General features: G+C 33.6%; 4 protein-coding genes across 4 annotated transcripts; all 4 read left to right on the forward strand.

Moving 5' to 3' along the window:
• Nucleotides 1-1789: 1789 nt before the first annotated feature.
• LOC133671323 (leucine-rich repeat extensin-like protein 5) lies at nt 1790-3412 on the forward strand. Its single transcript, XM_062092043.1, has 2 exons — nt 1790-2088; nt 2181-3412. The coding sequence occupies exons 1-2, from the start codon at nt 1926-1928 to the stop codon at nt 3233-3235; spliced, it is 1218 nt and encodes a 405-aa protein (XP_061948027.1). The 5' UTR covers nt 1790-1925; the 3' UTR covers nt 3236-3412.
• A 5379-nt stretch (nt 3413-8791) lies between these two features.
• LOC133671324 (large ribosomal subunit protein eL8y-like) lies at nt 8792-12122 on the forward strand. Its single transcript, XM_062092044.1, has 7 exons — nt 8792-8941; nt 9569-9616; nt 9861-10062; nt 10215-10384; nt 11043-11171; nt 11282-11374; nt 11744-12122. The coding sequence occupies exons 1-7, from the start codon at nt 8939-8941 to the stop codon at nt 11873-11875; spliced, it is 777 nt and encodes a 258-aa protein (XP_061948028.1). The 5' UTR covers nt 8792-8938; the 3' UTR covers nt 11876-12122.
• Nucleotides 12123-14095: 1973 nt separating this feature from the next.
• LOC133670807 (serpin-Z7-like) lies at nt 14096-14772 on the forward strand. Its single transcript, XM_062091413.1, has 2 exons — nt 14096-14397; nt 14466-14772. The coding sequence occupies exons 1-2, from the start codon at nt 14096-14098 to the stop codon at nt 14770-14772; spliced, it is 609 nt and encodes a 202-aa protein (XP_061947397.1).
• A 919-nt stretch (nt 14773-15691) lies between these two features.
• On the forward strand, nt 15692-17527 carry LOC133670452 (serpin-ZX-like). The gene is made up of 2 exons (XM_062090947.1): nt 15692-16140; nt 16489-17527. The coding sequence occupies exons 1-2, from the start codon at nt 15727-15729 to the stop codon at nt 17269-17271; spliced, it is 1197 nt and encodes a 398-aa protein (XP_061946931.1). The 5' UTR covers nt 15692-15726; the 3' UTR covers nt 17272-17527.
• The last annotated feature ends 1222 nt before the right edge of the window (nt 17528-18749 follow it).

An 18749-nucleotide genomic window follows, 5' to 3' on the forward strand; every position in this document is an offset into this window, starting at 1 on the left:
AAAACATGCAGGATCACAGGCGTCTCCAATGACAGAATCGGCAATGGTAAGCCATGCCAGTGAGCAACAATGATCTTCAAAGAGGGTGAAAGATATCCTTGTAGCTCCTGCAAACATCACTCATCCTCATCACTGATCACTCTACTCTACTCTTATGAACCACATTCAATCTCCCAGGAGTAAAACAACGTCTGTACATAACATTTTATTATTATTATTATTAATATATTATAATTAACTTATGTGTATCTCAAGTAATTTTATGGTGTGAAATTAATAATAATATAAATCTTTAAAATAAACCCACATTCCATACATTATTTTGTTCAGAAGGTCAATGGCATGTACTCAACAATATTCAATCTCCATCCTCGAATTTGGTGGTATTAGGTAGAGTACTGTATGGGCACGAAATTTGTGTCAACTCTGCATGTCTCGTGAACCAGCAGGGACCCAACCATCTATGATTGGTATTTTGAAACCATCAAAGAACAAACTCAATAAATGCAACAGGTTAATATTATTTATTTTTAAATATAAAAAAATATTATAAATATAAAGAATATTTTAAATGTGACGTTAATGGTTATATCAAACTCAAACGACTTAAATTTAACATTCATATCTAACTCAAAAAATTTAAATAACATGTAATAATTAAAATGTTAAGAATTATATTTTTTTATTTTTATAAAATAACATTTAAATTATCTTAAATAGAAATCAAGTTCAGAAATTATTTATAAACAACAAATCATCACAAAAATCTAATTTAATGTTTTAGATATAAAAATTCAAATTATACATTCCTATTGAAATAATTTATTTTTTTATATTTATGGATTTATTCATTCAATAAAAATTTTATCTTCTCTCTTTTTTATAAATTTTTATTTTTTTTAATCAAACTCAACGCAAAAAAAAATATTTATTTAATGGGTGGTCCTTTGTGATTCTTCACCGACGATAACATTATTTTATATTGTTTTTAACAATACTGAATTATATATGTTTAATTTCATTATATATTTTTCATCCACAATGCACACAAGAAAAAAAAGTTTATTTTTGAAGACTTGAAATAAATCACTTAGAACCTAACATTTTATTTTATTTTTTCCTCTTTGAATATTATAAATTTATAAAATAAATTGCACAAATAAAAAAGATTTTGAAACTAAGTTCTACTATATATGAATGAAAAATCATATTTGATAAGACAATATTTGTTTTTGCAGTCCAATCATATTTAAAAAAAATTTAAAATTTTTGACCTAAATGCTTGGATTTGGCATGGTTGTGAGGCTTAGATATACGGGTCCAACAGAACCATGCCAGACCCAAGGTGTCTAGACCTGAAATAGTTATCAGATTCAAGTATCTTAGGTCTGGCATGATTGCGGCAACCAAGTCAAATCTAAGACGTTAAAGTGACAGAAAAAAAAAATAAGAAGAAAAGAAAAACTAAAAAAACATCTTGCAAAAAAAAATTATTATTACAATTTACAATAAAATATCTTTTAATTTAAAATAATTTCCCCGTAATATTTAGTTTTTGTTACATGAAGTAAGAAATCAATGAAGGGTAGAGCTAGAGTATTTCCTTGTCTACCTGCCAATTTACCTTCCTTTTGAGCTGTTAAATGGTAGGATATGTACATACCCTCATTCACTACTGCTGGTTTGTAGTTGACTGGTTTTTGCATGAATGGCTTTAAGACGCCTGGTGGGTAAGGCCATGAAAGATTGAAAGTTGATAAGACTATATAAAATATCTTTATATCTCAAACAGCTATAAGGAGACAAAGGACATGGTATAATAATAGAGAACAAGTGTCGAGCTTAGCCTAATTGATAAAAAGTAGACTCTTCCAGCTCTTATTCTTCTCTGAATCAGGAGGTCATCGAGAGCGAAGAACACTTAAATGCCTTGGTTTTTCATAATATTCCTTCTTAGTTGCACATTTAATAACCTCTCAGCAGAAGCTAGCCATGGAAAGAAACTTCCATCTGCAGTTGTTGTTGGCACTGTCTTCTGTGACACATGTTTCCAAGAGGCTTTCTCAAGGAACAGTCACTTCATTTCAGGTTCTTTTAGACAACTGCGACTGACATTCATTCAGTGGGTTCTGTTTTGCAGTATGATATAGGTATGTGTTTTTGTGGGGTATTGTGTGCAGATGCATCTGTTGCGGTAGAATGCAAAGATGAGGAATCAAGGCCAGGTTTTCGAGAAGAAGTGAAAACAGATGAGCACGGGGAATTCGAAGTTCATTTGCCTTTCTCAGTGAGCAAACATGTAAAGAAAATCAAGGGATGTTCGGTGAAGTTACTGAGCAGCAGTGAGCCTTTTTGTGCTGTGGCATCATCAGCAACTTCATCATCGCTCCATCTCAAGTCAAGAAAGCAAGGAACACATATATTTTCAGCTGGTTTTTTCACTTTCAAGCCTGAAAAACAGCCAATCTTATGCAATCAAAAACCAAGTATTGAAAATTCCGGGGAATTCAGTTCCAGAAAAGCCTCTCTACCTTCTATTGATAACCCAACAGTCCTACCTCCACTTCAAGACCCAACAACACCTTATCTCCCTCCTTTGAACCAGAACTATCTTCCTCCTCTTCCTGTACTTCCAAAATTGCCACCATTACCACAACTCCCTCCTCTTCCACCTCTTCCAGGACTACCTTTACTTCCACCTATTCCAGGAAATACCAAAAAGACCAAAACTTCAGAATCTTTTGAAAGCACAACATTACCAGATCAGAAAGCAGTGCACCATCCTAATCAGTTTTCCTTTCCAACACCACCACTTTTTCCGCCGAACACTTTTCAGCTTCCTCCACTATTTCCTCCTAACCCAATCCAACCTCCTCCATCACCATTGTTTCCATTCCCACCAATCCCTGGCCTAACTCCCCCTCCTCATCCTCCTCCACTATTTCCTCCTAACCCAATCCAGCCTCCTCCATCACCATTGTTTCCATTCCCACCAATCCCTGGCCTAACTCCTCCTCCTCATCCTCCTCCACTATTTCCTCCTAACCCAATCCAGCCTCCTCCATCACCATTGTTTCCATTCCCACCAATCCCTGGCCTAACTCCTCCTCCTCATCCTCCTCCACCACCACCTCCCTTCTCGCTTATTCCTCCTTTACCTCCTCTCCCCCATTTACCTCCTCTCATCCCAGGAATCCCCCCAGCCTCTTCATCTTCACAGAAAACTTATCCTTGACGGAATACTATCTAGCTATAGCACTGTATAACTTCCAATAATAGCTATGTCTTTTAAAACCAAAATTTACTTGTTCTTTATTATTTTTCTTTCTGGTGGAGTTCTGTTTATTTAGTAGCAAGTATTGTATTTCTCTTCTATTGTCAATAAATGATCACAAAAATTATTGTACTATAATATATATAATAAGCTTTTTCAATCATCTGCCTCTGCCATGCTTTCTTTACAATGTAAACTTCCATGACATAATCTGAAATGTTTGTCACAAGAGCTTCTTTGGTTAAATCATTTGCATATTGTAAGTTGTAATCCTTGAACACTGACATGACTATACTTAACCTATTGCCAGACATTAATCAAGTTTTTATCCAATATAGGCTGTGTCATCGGATCAGTTTAAAAGTTACAGGGATATGTTCTGTTTTCAAGAGAGAATAGAGGACGCTCCTATTTAACTTGTTTTTAGCAATCTAGTCCTCCATGCAGAGAGAAAATTGGCCTAGAGCTATTTTGACCACCTAACCACAGGTGTTGAGGAGAAAAATTACATCCTTACATAACCTGAGTAATGTAGCAGGACCTGATAGAAAATGTTTCAGCATAACAACACTAGAGATGGTTTAAAAGCCAACTCTAATGGCATATTGGCTATGAAGCCAAGTCAAAAATAAAGCTAGTTTTATACAATTCCATAAACTCTGATTTCTCTCCCCGGCCACAGACTTGGTCTGTCTTTTAGCCGAAGGCATTTTATCTTCGTAGGTATTTTGCTAACACTAATTCATTTGCAGAAAAAAAAACTGGAAAGAAACATGCCAGGACATCAGACCCAACATTGCTGTTCATTAATGGTGTTTGGGTCGATCAACGTGACAGATTGAATCCGTCATTCGAAGGAATTGTAAGAGAGGTCTGCAATGCTCAAGCTGAAGAAGTTGTTTTTCTAAACAAGGTGCTTTTCTTCCTTAAGTTTTGAATGTTAACAATACATGGCGAAAATGAGCGAAAAAATGTTCGGTCTAGCAACAATCATATGTTATGTTTGTCCCTCAAGCCTGATGAAGCAAGACATGAAGTGAATTTGTGGGCTGAAAGAAAGACCAGAGGACTGATCAAGGAAGTCCTCCCATTGCTATCTGTAAAAAGGGATCCCGAGTTGATCCTTGCCAATGCACTATACTTTAAAGGAGCATGGAATCAAAAGCTTGATCTGTCCAAGACACGGTTTCGAGACTTTCACCTTCTCAATGGGAAAATTGTTCAAGTTCCCTCCATGACTGGTGTTGGGGGGGCGGCATCATGGGTTCCAAATCTCTGGCTAAGACCAAAGCTAAGGAGAGAGTCTTAGCCAAGGAGGCTGCTCAAAGAATGTCATGAGCTTCTTCTAGCAAGCTGATGGACAGAAGTTCAGTCGAAAGGAACTTCCTTGGATGTTTTTAAGCTTCTTTTTTTCCCCTTTGATAGCACTTTATGTTTTTACTGCCAGGTTTTTTTATTTATTGGGCAGGTGAAATATTTTATCATGAGCAATATTTAGATTTTCAACGGAAAGACTGAAATCCTACAGCCTCAATTTCTCTTGAACATGAACTGATTGATTGTTTATTTGAATTTTAGCATTTTGTTTGTACAGCTCTGGAAATGAATATGAAGGAGAATTCTTTCCTTGCAATAAAATAATTTAATATTTTATCCTTAACCTTTCAATAAAACTATCAAATTATGTAATTAATTTATATTTCATGTAGGTATATTATAAAAATAATTTGATATTTTTTTAATCAATTATATAAATATATAAAAAATTCTTGTGCCATAATATTTATTATATTTAGTATAATTAATTTCAATTAATGTCTATAATTATTTATGTGAACTTAACATGGCATAACATATAATTTTATTTAATTAAATATGTTGTGGCTAATCCTGATCATTTAAAATTATTTAGGTCACTAGACATTAAGTTAAGACATAATTTTATATAATATAAAATAATATGCTTTTAAAAAAACTATTCATAAAATAAGCACCGAACAAAACAAAAATAAAACTACGTAAATAAACCACGCAGAAAATTAAAGTGACAATCATATGAATTAAAATTACACAGCCCCAAAAACAAATGAATAGCCCTAAATGATTAAAAATTAATTTTTTTAATGATTTATAATAAATATTAGAACAACATATAAAATAAAAATCCCAAAATATATATTTATTTTTGGCATAAATGATTTTCAATTTATTCCTACATTATATTCATGGTAATTATTGAAACTTATTCCATCATAAACCAAACTTTCAAACCATAAATAAAGACAAGTTAATCATTAATTTAATTTCAATTTAAAAACCAAAGTTGTTTCTAAAATGAACGAATAAAATAAGATGAAATAAAAAAAATCAATTAATTATTAAAAATTTCATAATAAATATAATTAAGTAGATTAATTAATTTTTTTAGTATAAAATTTCTAGATAGATATATCAACATGAATATCAAGATAAATGTATTACTTTTACAAGTTTTTATGTAGATTATTAGACTTGATAGATCTAAATATGTTTCTAAAATAATTTGCATTATTTTATACAAAAAAATAAATAAAAATATCTCTTGTTATTGATAAAAAAAGCATTACTAATTTTTTTTAAAAGGGTTTTTGTACTTCTAAACTTTGACAAGCTTATGATTTAATGATATATTTACTTGAGTAAAAAGTTATATTTTAGTATGCGAGCTCAAGTACTAAAAACTTGTATTTGTATAATAAAATTCCTATTAAACTTTTAAAAATATAATTGTGTTGTCATTTAATATAGGAGCTAATTTATTAACATGAGAGTTAATTTATTGAATTGAATTAAAATTATTAACAATAAATAAACATGACAGAGGTCAATGAAACATAATTTTATCATGACTTGTGGCCAATGAAACATGAAAGTAAGGGTGATTATTTTCGGTTTGATTTAGTTTTTATCAAAAAAATAACTAAATTGAAATTTTTTAAAAAAAACCGAAACCGGTTCATTCGGTTCGGTTCGGTTTTTTAGGACAAAACCGGTTCAAACCGGTTTGGCTAGGTTTTTTCGGTTTAGCTCAGTTTTTTGCCGATTTGGCTCTGTTTTTTTCAGTTTTTTTGTTTGGGTTCGCTTGAATTTATTTTTTCGGTTTTAGGCCTATAAAACCGGAACCGAACTGGCCGGTTTTTTCAAATTTTTAATCGGTTTTTTTCAAGGTTTAGTTTTTTCAGTTATTTTTTTTTTAATTTTTTTTAATTTTCCAGTTTTTTTGCTCACCTCTACATGGAACATCTACAAACCCAATAACATTGGAACAAAGACTACTTGTTCTGAAACTTTCAACCACTTTGTAAGGTTTCAGTATTTGATAGGTCACGTAAGGAGGTAAATGAGGTAGTGATTATTTTTTAAAATATTTTTTATTTAAAAATATATTAAAAAAATATTTTTGATATCAACATGTTAAAATTATAGTTATCAAACCCAGCTAAGGAGTCGGGTTCTGGGTTACATGAGTTGACCCGATTCAATCCAAAAAAATAAAAAAATATTTGAAGTTTAAATGTTTTATATGAAAAAATTAAAAAATAATTCATGTAAATATAAACTATTAATGTTATAAATAATGAAGTTTAAAATATTGTTTCAAAAGATTTTTTATTTCATATTAAAAAAACTATGCTAGCATGTTATCGTTTTAAGTTGAAATATTTAAATCAAGAAAATTTTTTATTTTACATTGAAAAAATATTTTTTTTTTATGAACATGAATTATATATACTAAATGACTTTAAATCCTATATTAAAAAATAAAATATTCTTATAATATTTATACAGTAAACTTTGAAAATAGTTAATAACCAACTAAAAAATAAAAAAAAAGATTTCTGACCAGAAAAAAAAACACATTTAAATAAAAATCTCAACCGGATTTTTGCGGTTGCATGGGTCATTGGTCAACTGGGTTTTGTTGGATTTTTACTCATCCTGATCTTATCTTACCCGGATCGGTCCACTACCGGGATCAACTTGTCGGATCAGTCCCATTTTAATAACTATGATTAAAACTATTCAAAAATATAAAATAATTAATTTTAAACAAATGTTTTTTTTTTAATAATGAATTTATAGTTGTACCCCACCAAGCAAAACACCCTCTAAAATTGTCGGTAAAAGTTTCCTGAAATGAAATTAGATCATTCTGCTATACAAATTTTTAAATCAAGTAAAATAAACCATGTTTCGCTACATTTCTATTTTCCATTGTTAAATAAAATTTGATGAAAATACAATAATTATAAAGTTAAGAACCGATATTTTTTTTCAAATGTAGACCTTTCAAAGAAAAATAATTTCAGCACTACCACTCCAGGATTCTTTTCAAATATTTTTTTTAAAATTTTTTTTAATAAAAAATTCTCCTTAGAAATAACATAATATCATTTTGGATAAATCTAAAGGCAGACACAATTTTACAACACTTGCACTAACACAATACTCATGAGCATGGTGAGGCTTCGTGGCCTAACATAAAAAGAAGAAATATGGGCTAGCAAACAAAAATCAGAATGTCCATGAGGTCTGTAGACAAATTTAGGTGGAAGAATAATCCTATTTGTTTTTATATTTTAAAAATAATTTTAAAAAATAATTTTTTTATTTTAAATTAATATTTTTTGGATGTTTTTAGATCATTTTTTTCTTTATTTTTTTTAAGATCCTCTATTAAAAATAGATTTTTGAATCAGTTACGATTTTTCTTTTCCATAAAAAATAAAAATAAAAGTTTAATAAGATATCCAAAACCTTGCTTTTGTTTGTTTTTACGAGGTGTTTCATAATGTGTTAGTAATTGTTTTTTTAAAATATATATTTTTAAATATATCAAAATAATATTTTTTTTAAAAAAATTATTTCTGACATCACCATATAAAATGATTTAAACTTAAAAAATAATTAAGTTTAAAATAAAAATATTCTTTAAAATTTTTATGAACACCCAAACGATTCATCTTGGATTCAAAATTTATAGTTGTATCTCCGAGATAGTTGTAACAATTTACTTCATAAGGTTTTTACACATAACTCAATGTGCGATGAACTAACTTTTTGATAAATAATTCAGTTACTATTCAATTACATTTAATCAATTTAAAATCTTAATGATTCATGGTAGAAGTTGAGCACAGAGAAATTTTGTAAATTAAATAAAAATAGTTTTTTTATTTTAAAATTATCTATATTTCCACTATTCTAGATATAATTCTGTAAGAGATTCTTGACTTCCGATTTTCCCTTTTTCAATAAAATTTTTAAATAATATTTAGTTTCTTAAAAAAATAATTTTATTCGTATAAAATGAACTATATAAAAACAATATTTTTCCGCTACATATAATCAACAAATTAAGAGGAGTTTGGGCATAATAAATGAAACAAGTGGAAACTAGGACTAGACCTTGATGAGTAAACAACAAAGATGCCCAAATTGAAAACAAAAATATTTTAGGGTTTGGGAGGCCTGTGGGCTTACCACCCTCTTCAGTCCACATAACAGAATGACTTATAAAATAAAACCCTAATTATAAAATCAGCCGCTTCAGCTGCGCTTCTAAGCAGTCACACTTCCTTCACAAACACATTTATCAGCGTTTCTTTCGATCTCCTCTTCCACATGGTACGACATTCACTTAAGTTCATGCATCCCCATTTCATATTTTCATCCATTTAATGTTTTTTGTTCTGTCTGGTTTCATTTGTTTGGTATGAAGTTGCTTTGTTTATGATGGGTTTGTTGATTTCTGAGTGAATGGAGACTCCATCAGTTATCCTCTCCATTTGGGATTGTTATTTTAAGTGACCCCAAATAGATTTGCTGAAGTGATGGAACATTAGTGCTTTTGTTTGTCTATTGAATTGAAGTTTCAATATGACTGTAGATACTGAATCTTTATGGTGAGAACGATGTGGCTTAGAAATTGTGGAATGATGACCAATTTTGTTATGATAATCCATCAATTGATAGTTTCCCCGGAAAAGCAATGAGTACATGCTTAAAGCTATATTAAAAGTGGGGCAGTAGAAGTTTCAAGATCGACTTTGAGAAAATGCAGTTTACTGGTTGGAAGTTTAGCTGGAAGCACTCGCTCACAATTTTCGTTATTTAGCTGCATTTGTATATGTTTGTTTGAATTAGTACTGTTATTGTCACTTGTATTTTGAAATGTTGTGTCTATTAAATTTTCATTGAAAAGTTTATTTTTCAATTTTTGAATCATTAGCTTGTTTATGTAATTTATGACAGGCTCCCAAAAGAGGCGTGAAGGCCCCAGTAGCAGCAAAGAAAAAACCTGTATGCCTCTCTCTCTCTCTCTTTCTCTCTCTATTGTATGCACACAAACGCAAAAATAAGCTTTTTTTTAGTGAAACAATCATTTCTGGGGATTGAGGATGCAAATGTTTATAGATTATGCCCAGTTCTTAGAAATCGCATGTGAGGGATTGTAATTCTCTCCAATGCGCCTTGTCAAAATTGGGATTTGTGTGCTCTCCTCTTGCAACTAAAGGTGTTGTGCATTTATGTTGATTAATTACAGGAAAAGGTTGTCAATCCTCTGTTTGAGAAGCGACCAAAGCAGTTTGGAATTGGTGGTGCCCTTCCACCCAAGAAGGATTTGACTAGATTTGTCAAGTGGCCACATGTTGTTCGTATTCAAAGGCAAAGAAGGATTCTGAAACAGCGATTGAAGGTTCCTCCTGCTGTTAACCAGTTCACAAAAACACTTGACAAGAACCTTGGTAAGTTTCTCATCTTTGTTCTAGAAAAGTTAGCAATCTCTGTACCTGAGGATCATGGATGTCCAGGATCAAATTTAGCATGCATCGTTCTTATCTTACCAAAACTGCAGATGATTTTTCTCGCGTTTTATTTTCTTCATTTTGTATTACAGCCACACAACTTTTTAAGTTGTTGCTAAAATATAGACCTGAGGACAAGGTTGCTAAGAAGGAAAGGCTTCTTAAAAGAGCACAAGCTGCAGAAGAGGGGAAGACTGTGGAATCAAAGAAGCCTATTGTCGTTAAATATGGTCTTAACCATGTTACCTACCTCATTGAGCAGGTACGGATGTTGGTTTCTATGGCATACTTTGTTAAATAATTAGGTAGCAATTTTAGTTTGGATGATCTGGTATTTTGTTTAGGTAGCTTGATTGATCTATATAGAAAGAGTTCACTCATAAATGAGCTATAACCATAATTATCAAAATTGGCCCTGCCTAGCTAGTTGACCCTCTAGTACTTGAGGGTTGAGGCTTCACCTAGGCCGGGTTTGCAATTAAACCAAATGAGGAGTCCCAGTCAACTCCTAATTTGTAAAAAAAAGATTTCAAATCCATGTCTTTTTAGTGCTTCATTAAAAGTAAAAAAGAAAATGGGCTGACTCTTTCAGCCAGCGACCTTCCCCTTCATTGGATCAGACTTTGGGCCAGATCTGAGTTATGACTGTGTATGAGAAGATGACTTTCAATTTGGTTGTTTTCACATTTTCTTCTCCCACTTGTATTCGTCTAATTTCTTTTAGTTACTTGGCTGGAAGCTGCACATTGTTTTTTATCCCTCTATTTTTATTTTTTTTAACTCTTTCCTTTCAACTCTTCTTTTTTATAGATTTCATGTTGTCATCTGACTTTGATGTTGACAACATGAATGACAGATTTGATGCATTATTGTCTAAGGTTATCTTATATTTTTCCTAATACTATACTTGATGCATGTAGAACAAGGCCCAGTTGGTTGTTATTGCACATGATGTGGATCCAATTGAGCTTGTTGTCTGGTTGCCAGCTTTGTGCCGGAAAATGGAGGTTCCTTATGCAATTGTGAAGGGCAAATCACGTCTTGGAGCGGTATTTTTTCCTAATCTTTTCCTGTGCATTAAAAGATCCATTGCTTTTTTTGGAAAACGAATCCTATGGTATCTATATATTTATTTGAATCTTCTATGTTTTTAAAATAGATTGTCCACAAGAAAACAGCATCCGTTTTGTGCCTTACATCAGTGAAGAATGAGGATAAATTGGAGTTTAGCAAGGTTTTGGAGGCAGTCAAGGTAATATTTTTAATGAGCAATGACTACACAATGATGACATATCATATTATGATCGTGTCCCTGCTCGTCATCCAGAGGTTATCTCTGGAATGTTCTTTTCAAGTCACAACCCTCTCAAACAAAAAAAAGTGTTTTTTATTGGTAATCCTCCTAGAAGATAGCTTTTTGTTATCAGGCTGAGGCAATCGATACTTGATTTCCTCATCCCACAGTGAACAGAGTTTGTCTAACAGTAATGCTTATGATGTTTTGTGTGGTTTACTGAATGGAGTGATTTTTTTCCTTGGATTCAATATATGTAATCTTGTTACCTTTTTCTCGAATTTCTGTTTTCTTTGCATATTTCAGTTTTGTTCCCTTAAACTGCAGGCTAACTTCAATGACAAGTTTGATGAGCACCGTAAGAAATGGGGGGGTGGCATCATGGGTTCCAAATCTCTGGCTAAGACCAAAGCTAAGGAGAGAGTCTTAGCCAAGGAGGCTGCACAAAGAATGTCATGAGCTTCTTCTAGCAAGCTATTGGACAGAAGTTATAGTCGAGAGGAACTTCCATAGATGTTCTTAAGCTCATGTTTTTCCCTTTTGATTGCACTTTATGTTGTCACAGACAAGTTTTGTATCGGTAGTAGGAAGTATTTTATCATGAGCAATATTTAGATATTCAATGGAAAGAATGAAAACCAACAAACTCAGTTTCTCGTAAACTGATTGAATTTTTATTTGGTATTTTAGCATTTTGGTTGTGCAATTCCGGAAAATTTTTGTGGTCGTGGTTCAGGAAGCGTAAGGGCAGTTATTGTCACAGAAAAATGATCGAGCTAATACTTTTTCTGTAACCTTGCCCTTTGAAAACAATTTTTTTGGTTCTGGGACCTCTTTTTCACTGAGAATGCTCTCTTCGAAGAATATTATTTTTTTGTAACCTACTATTCGATTTTATGTCATTTATCTAGTAGTCAATATATATAATCATTAGCAAGATATTAGTAGTAATGCATAATTTTCTGTGAAAATTGTAATTTACTCGTATCAGATGCAGATATACAGCAGCTTTAATTTGAGACCGCCACTCTTTGGTGCCAATATAGCCTCTAGAGTCTAGGCATAACGACATATGCTGGCTGCATCTGTCTCATTAACCTCAACACAACTTTACTTCCTGTTGACAATTAATGAAGTTAAAATTAAGCTTGGCAATCTTCTAGGTTCTTTATTTTCTGCCTTTTCTCTTATATGGTTATTCTTATATATAATTATGTGACGATTAGCAACCAAAAAGAAGAAGAATTACATCATAACATGCTTGAAAGGTCTAAGCCACCTTATGCTTCCCAAGGTTAGCAAACGGTAAACAGTAAACAAATTCTTTGCACATCGAAATGGGACAGACACTTGCAGGCTATTTTGACAATAGGTCCAGCTGCTTGCATGGCTGCTTTCCTTTCTTGGATTCAAAGGTATCCACAAGTTGAATTCTTTGGTTTCATAGATTCTTACTGCAGTATTATTATCACCAAATGAAAGCCATGGCCTTGCAAGAGGTCTACTAGTGTCATTTGGCAATGGTGCTTCGGTTGATCCAAGTTTCCGTTTGAACCCCTTTTCAGTAGGTGATGGAAGGTGTTTACTATGGCACACGCTAAGATGTTGACTTCGTAAATAAGGTTATTTTTTAGCTATTTGCATCTTTGATGTAACTCTAGCATTAAAAAGTGTTTTTCAGGGGGAAAAAATTGAATAATTCAAAGGCAAGCATTTTGAGGCAGAAATAACAAAGAGGCTCTCCATTGTATCTGCACTAGCATCACTGCAATCACATGTCTTGTAGTCAGCCAACTGTGAGGTTAAGGGTAGCTTTCTTGTGTTCAAATGTGAAGGTGACCTTACAAAGATCGCAACAGTATCTATCTTTCTTTCATGTTTCAAGTATAATCATGAGAAGCCAATAACTGACATTCGATGCTTTCTCTTGAAGGATAATCAAGTTTTAGATGAAGTCCTAGGTAGAGATTGAAACAAAAGATCTCATAAAAAAGCTCCTTCCACAGCAGTGTCAGGGCAATGATACAGCTTTGGTCCTTGCAAATGCATTCTCCTTCAAAGGAGCATGGGATCGAAAACTCAATACATAAAAAAACTGAGTACTATACTTCCACTTTCTCAATATACAGATTTTTCGAGTTCCTTCCACGACCAGCAAGGCACACCAGCGACATCTACAAGGGTCCTTTGACGGTTGTAAGTCCCCCAAATTCCTACCAAAACGGTCAAGACACCAAGCAAAGTCAATCACATTCATAGCTGTTGTTCACTTCCGTAGAGAATCAAATCATAAACTTCTAGCAAGTCAACGATAACTTACAGTTCAGTTTGTTCGAGAATCTTCTACATCACATCGGGTTTCATTGGGGTTCCCTGGCTCCTTCCTCGTTCCTTTTAATTCCTGCCTTCTGTTTTTATGTTGTTATTGTATATGTGTTTGTTTGTTAGATTGCTTTGTTGCCACGGACAAACAGAACAATAACTGCATCACAATGTTCATATCAGGCCAGCTCCTATATCATTTGATTTTTAGCTGGGATTAGACAAGGAGCCGGATAAACAAAATTTAATATTAAAATATTCGAGTTTAATAATAATATCAAATAATTTCTTATAGCATGGACATTTTTTTGTTAACTTAAAAGAAAATTTCAGTTCTGTAAACTAGTGAAGGGCTGAATGAAGTCATTTCATGGGTTGAGGCTAAACCAGAGGACTTATCAAAAACCTCCTCCCCAGTCCCCACAAGAGTGTCTGAGCGATGATACAGCTCTTGTCCTTGCAAATGAACTCTACTTTAAAGGAGCATGGGATCGAAAATTTGATGCAACAAAAACTGAATACAAAGACTTCCATCTTCTTAATGGACAGATTGCTCAAGTTCCTCTCATGTCCAGCAAAGCATATAGCAGAAACATCTTGATGGATGCTTTGATGGTTATAAAATTCTCAAAATTGCCCCAAAAAGGTCAAGAGTCCACGCAATTCTCAATGTATTTCTTACTTCAGATGCTAGAGATGGCTTGTACATTCTAATACAAATATTCAGGTCCAGTCCTGAATTCTATGAAAAACACAATTTGCAAGAAGAAGATCTACCGAACTTCTGGACTCCAAGATTTAAGTTCCCATTCAAGTTTGAAGCCTCGGGTACCATGAAGGAACTGGGAAAGGTGCTACCATTTAGTCTTGTTGGAGGATTTTCTGAGATGGTTGATTCCCCTGTGTCACTTGTGTTGTCTAAGGTATTTCATGAGTCCTCTATTCAAGTGAATGAGAAAGGAACAGAAGCTGCAGCTAGTACTGCTCCAAGATTTATTAATTATGTGGCGGGCTGCATCCTCCAAACTTCGTAGTAGACCATCCTTTCATGTTCATAATCAAGGAGGAGAAATCAGGAATGATTTTATTCATGGTAGCTTTGTTCAACCCTCTCTTGGTTTCTTGAACTTCATCTAGGCCAACGCTTAAAAGATCAAAAATCTACTTTAGCGGAAGAACGTGGAAGAAAAAAAGTTCACCAAAGATGAATTTTCTTTTGCAGAGGTTTTCACAGAAGAAGCAATAGTAGGAGGCAGGACAAGAAATACATTAATTATTTTATATGCAATGAATCTCTAACATCAAGACATCTTTTTTTCATAGCCCTGTTGCTAAAGGTGACTGGCTTAAGCAGCAAGGGTTTTAGATGGATGTTTTCAACTCTTTTTCTGTGCCCAACTGCTTAAAAGATGTGTATATCTCAATTTCTTAGATACTCATTGATAGAGAAGAATGTTTTATAGCAGTTCCTGCAGTGCTAAAACATGTGGTTAAATGAGCAGATTCAGATAATAAAAGAAATCTAGGAAATAAATTTCTAATTTTATGAGACACTAAGATCATCCATATTTAGAGTGTGTTTCTTTAAGAGGAAAAGCATGAAAGCGCAGCGCACCTCACAATCAAACACTCTTACGCTTGGCTTGGCAATCTTCTAGGTTATATTTGCTACATTTTGTTTCATATGGATGTTATTTTAAGTATAATTGTTTGTGTTAAGCTTGGTTCGGCAGGCTTCCAAGGTTATATTTTATTTTATACTTAGTTTTTTATTTATTTTCTGCCGACTAGCTTTTTATGGATTATCTTATATGTGCATTTGTCTGCTTTGTTGACACGGCAAAACATCAGGAATTGCATCAACTCGTACTAACGACAATGTCGTTAAATAAACACACTTTGTAAGCTCCGTTACAATGTACCTACCAATTGTATGTTTAAACATATGTAAAAGAAATTGTTGTTAACTTGATACTTTGGACATAACAATGGAGGGCCAAGTACAGATCCCATCAGGAAATGTTGATACTAGCTTCTGCTTGGATATGGCATTCCATATTTTTCTGAAAGAAGCTGACGGCGCATCAAACTTTGTGTTCTCGCCTTTTTCGTTCCATTGTATGTTGGGCCTTGTTGCTGTAGGCTCAAGTGGGTCTACCCTGGAGCAGCTGCTTTCATTTCTAAAACTGAAAAGCCTCGATGAGCTGAAATCTTTGGCTTCGCAGGCTATCACTTCTGTATTATTGCCATCAAACTGGAGCGAGGACCAAACCGGAAGTCCAATCGTGTCATTTGTCAATGGTGCTTGGGTGGATCTAAGTTATCGTTTGAAGCCTTCCTTTCAGGAGGTGGTGAAAGGCGTTTACTGTGCTACAACCAAAGAGGGTGACTTTGTAAATGAGGTAATGTTGCAATCACTTTCATGCTTCTTTATGCTATTCTAGTATTGATTGTGGTATGTCTTTGATTTCGTCAAACCATTGAAGATCATAAAGAATAGCACTTTGATAGAATTGAAACTTCAGTATCCACATTTTGATAGTATATCCTTGTGAGACATGGCAATTTTGGATTTCTGGCAACTTAGCTGCCAGCTGATTGAAATTTGTATCCATCCGACTGACAAGTTTAACTCAGTAGCTTTGTCAAATCTGGAGGTGATTTTACAAAGTTCTAAATTTTGGCCATGGATAGCTACATTTTTCTTCCCGCTGATACTGGCAATTGACACTAGATCATTTTCTTTGAAGGCTAATCAAGTGTTGAATGATATTAATTCGTGGGTGGAGACTGAAACCAGAGGAATCATCAAAAACCTTCTCCCTTCGAAGTGTTTGGGCGATGATACAGCTTTAGTCCTTGCAAATGCACTCTACTTCAAAGGAACATGGGATCGGAAATTCGATGCATCAAAAACTAAATATAATGACTTCCATCTTCTTGGTGGACAGATTGTTCAAGTTCCTTTCATGACCAGCAAGAGATACCAGAGACATCTTTATGGATGCTTTGATGGCTATAAGATTCTCAAAATTCCCTACCAAAATGATCAAGACACCAGGCAATTCTCCATGTACTTCTTTCTTCCAGAAGCAACAGATGGCTTGCACAGTCTGATTCAAGTATTCAAATCCAGCCCTGAACTCTATACTATGCAATTCAAGTTACGAGAAGAGGATCTTCCTGAGTTTTGGATTCCAAGATTTAAGTTCTCATTCAAGTTTGAAGCCTCAAAAACTATGAAGGAATTGGGACTGGAACTACCTTTCAAGGCAGTTGGAGAACTGTCGGAGATGGTTGATTCTGCTAAGTCCCTGTTCTTGTCAAATGTATTTCATGCGTCCTGTATTGAGGTTAATGAAGAAGGCACGGAAGCAGCAGCTAGTACTGCTCCAAGATTGATTAGACAAAGTCGCCGGTTGAATCCTCCAAGTTTTGTAGCTGACCATCCTTTCTTATTCTTGATCAGGGAGGAGAAATCAGGAATGACATTCTTCATCGGAGCTGTGATCAACCCTCTCTTGGTGTCCTGAAATGTAGCCAGGACAACGCTTCAGAAAAGAAGCTTAACCACTCTAATATGGTAAAAATAGTATATGGATCTTGCTTTTCTATCAATTGCAGTCAACTGTTACGGCGCAATCTGTGAACTCATTGCAATTTCTGAATGCTGCCAGGTGCATTGCCTTGTTGTGAATGGAAATATTACTTTGTTGAACCGCAATTTCTTTGTAGATAATTCGGTAGTCTATGAGAACAGCTTGTCTGATAAACAGGCCACTTGAACTCTCCATTTTTTCTTTTAAATTATCAGAGGTTTTGGAAATGTGAGTCTTGAGGTTCTACATATGAAAAAATGTTCTTTACATCTCATAAACGAAACAACAACAACAACCCAACCAATACTATTTTAAGGTTTATGAAACACTTTCTAGATTGGTAACATCAAAACTATGCCATAACATTCTCTGATATCTTGCCTTGGGTCCTGATACTTCTCTGCGCTTCCCACTTCCCAGAGGATCTGCAATGTCTGCTGAAGCTCTTCTAGTACTAAGCCGATGCTTCTGTAATCAATCATAAGAACATATTCCAAAAAGATTAGGAAAAAAGAACGTGCACTATAAGACAATAAAGATCCTGCAAAAGCTTCATGACATGTTAGGTGCCAAAACGTGGAGAAATCTGTGTGCAATGCATAGTTGCAAATGGTTTCCTGAGGGATATCAAGATTAATGGCTCATATGTCAGTCCCAATTCTCTACTGCAAGTAGTCTTTTAATGATATGAAGGAAATTTGAATTGGAGAGGGCAGAGTGAGTAGACACAAGGAGCAATTCCACAGAAGTCTGACGATTTTGAGCTCTTGAAAATTGAAATTCTCACAAGAACACCAGAATATTCAAAGTGGAAATTGTTGAAAGTTAACCTCTATTACCTGTAAACGGCTCTTTACTTTCGCCAGCCCTTCAACCTTCATTACGTCTCTTGAATGCTTTGGTGTAGCCACTTCAGAAAGGAAACAGAACAAAATTACCCCATTGTCATCCTTCCTAGTTGAAAGGAGACCTTACTCAAAACTACATGATGAAACAAGAACAACAACTGCCTGCTGTTCATGAACAGTTCAATAATGGAAGTGCGAAATGTGAGAGCATCTTCTTTTATTTTATTTTTTATTTTTTATTTTTTTGTTAATGTTAATATATGAAATTTAAGGATTGAATTTGAATAATCCACCACACTCACTATTCATGATACTAAGATAACATTATAAAAAACAAATCAAAATAAATTATAAAACTTAATCTCCAATCAAACTAATATTAAATAATAAAAATAAAAAATAAATAAATAAACCTTTAATCTATTTAACAAGCAATCTGAGATATAAAATTAAGACAACATTATAAAAAATAAATTTACAAAATTCAATTCTTAATAACCCCCGTCTCTCTCTATCTCTATCTTTATATATAAACAAGAAACAATAAATTGAGCACCGAGGAAA

The sequence above is a fragment of the Populus nigra genome, chromosome 13 (assembly GCF_951802175.1).
Source record: "Populus nigra chromosome 13, ddPopNigr1.1, whole genome shotgun sequence".
Taxonomy (NCBI): Eukaryota; Viridiplantae; Streptophyta; class Magnoliopsida; order Malpighiales; family Salicaceae; genus Populus; species Populus nigra.

Coding starts and splice junctions, on each gene's coding strand:
- LOC133670452 (XM_062090947.1), top strand. CDS start 15,727: ATGGAGGGCCAAGTACAGATCCCATCAGGAAATGTTGATACTAGCTTC. Junction 16,141..16,488: donor AGGGTGACTTTGTAAATGAG/GTAATGTTGCAA, acceptor TTTTCTTTGAAG/GCTAATCAAGTGTTGAATGA.
- LOC133671323 (XM_062092043.1), top strand. CDS start 1,926: ATGCCTTGGTTTTTCATAATATTCCTTCTTAGTTGCACATTTAATAAC. Junction 2,089..2,180: donor GAACAGTCACTTCATTTCAG/GTTCTTTTAGAC, acceptor TATTGTGTGCAG/ATGCATCTGTTGCGGTAGAA.
- LOC133670807 (XM_062091413.1), top strand. CDS start 14,096: ATGAAGTCATTTCATGGGTTGAGGCTAAACCAGAGGACTTATCAAAAA. Junction 14,398..14,465: donor CAAAAAGGTCAAGAGTCCAC/GCAATTCTCAAT, acceptor ACAAATATTCAG/GTCCAGTCCTGAATTCTATG.
- LOC133671324 (XM_062092044.1), top strand. Junction 9,617..9,860: donor TAGCAGCAAAGAAAAAACCT/GTATGCCTCTCT, acceptor GATTAATTACAG/GAAAAGGTTGTCAATCCTCT. Junction 11,375..11,743: donor AGGTTTTGGAGGCAGTCAAG/GTAATATTTTTA, acceptor CTTAAACTGCAG/GCTAACTTCAATGACAAGTT.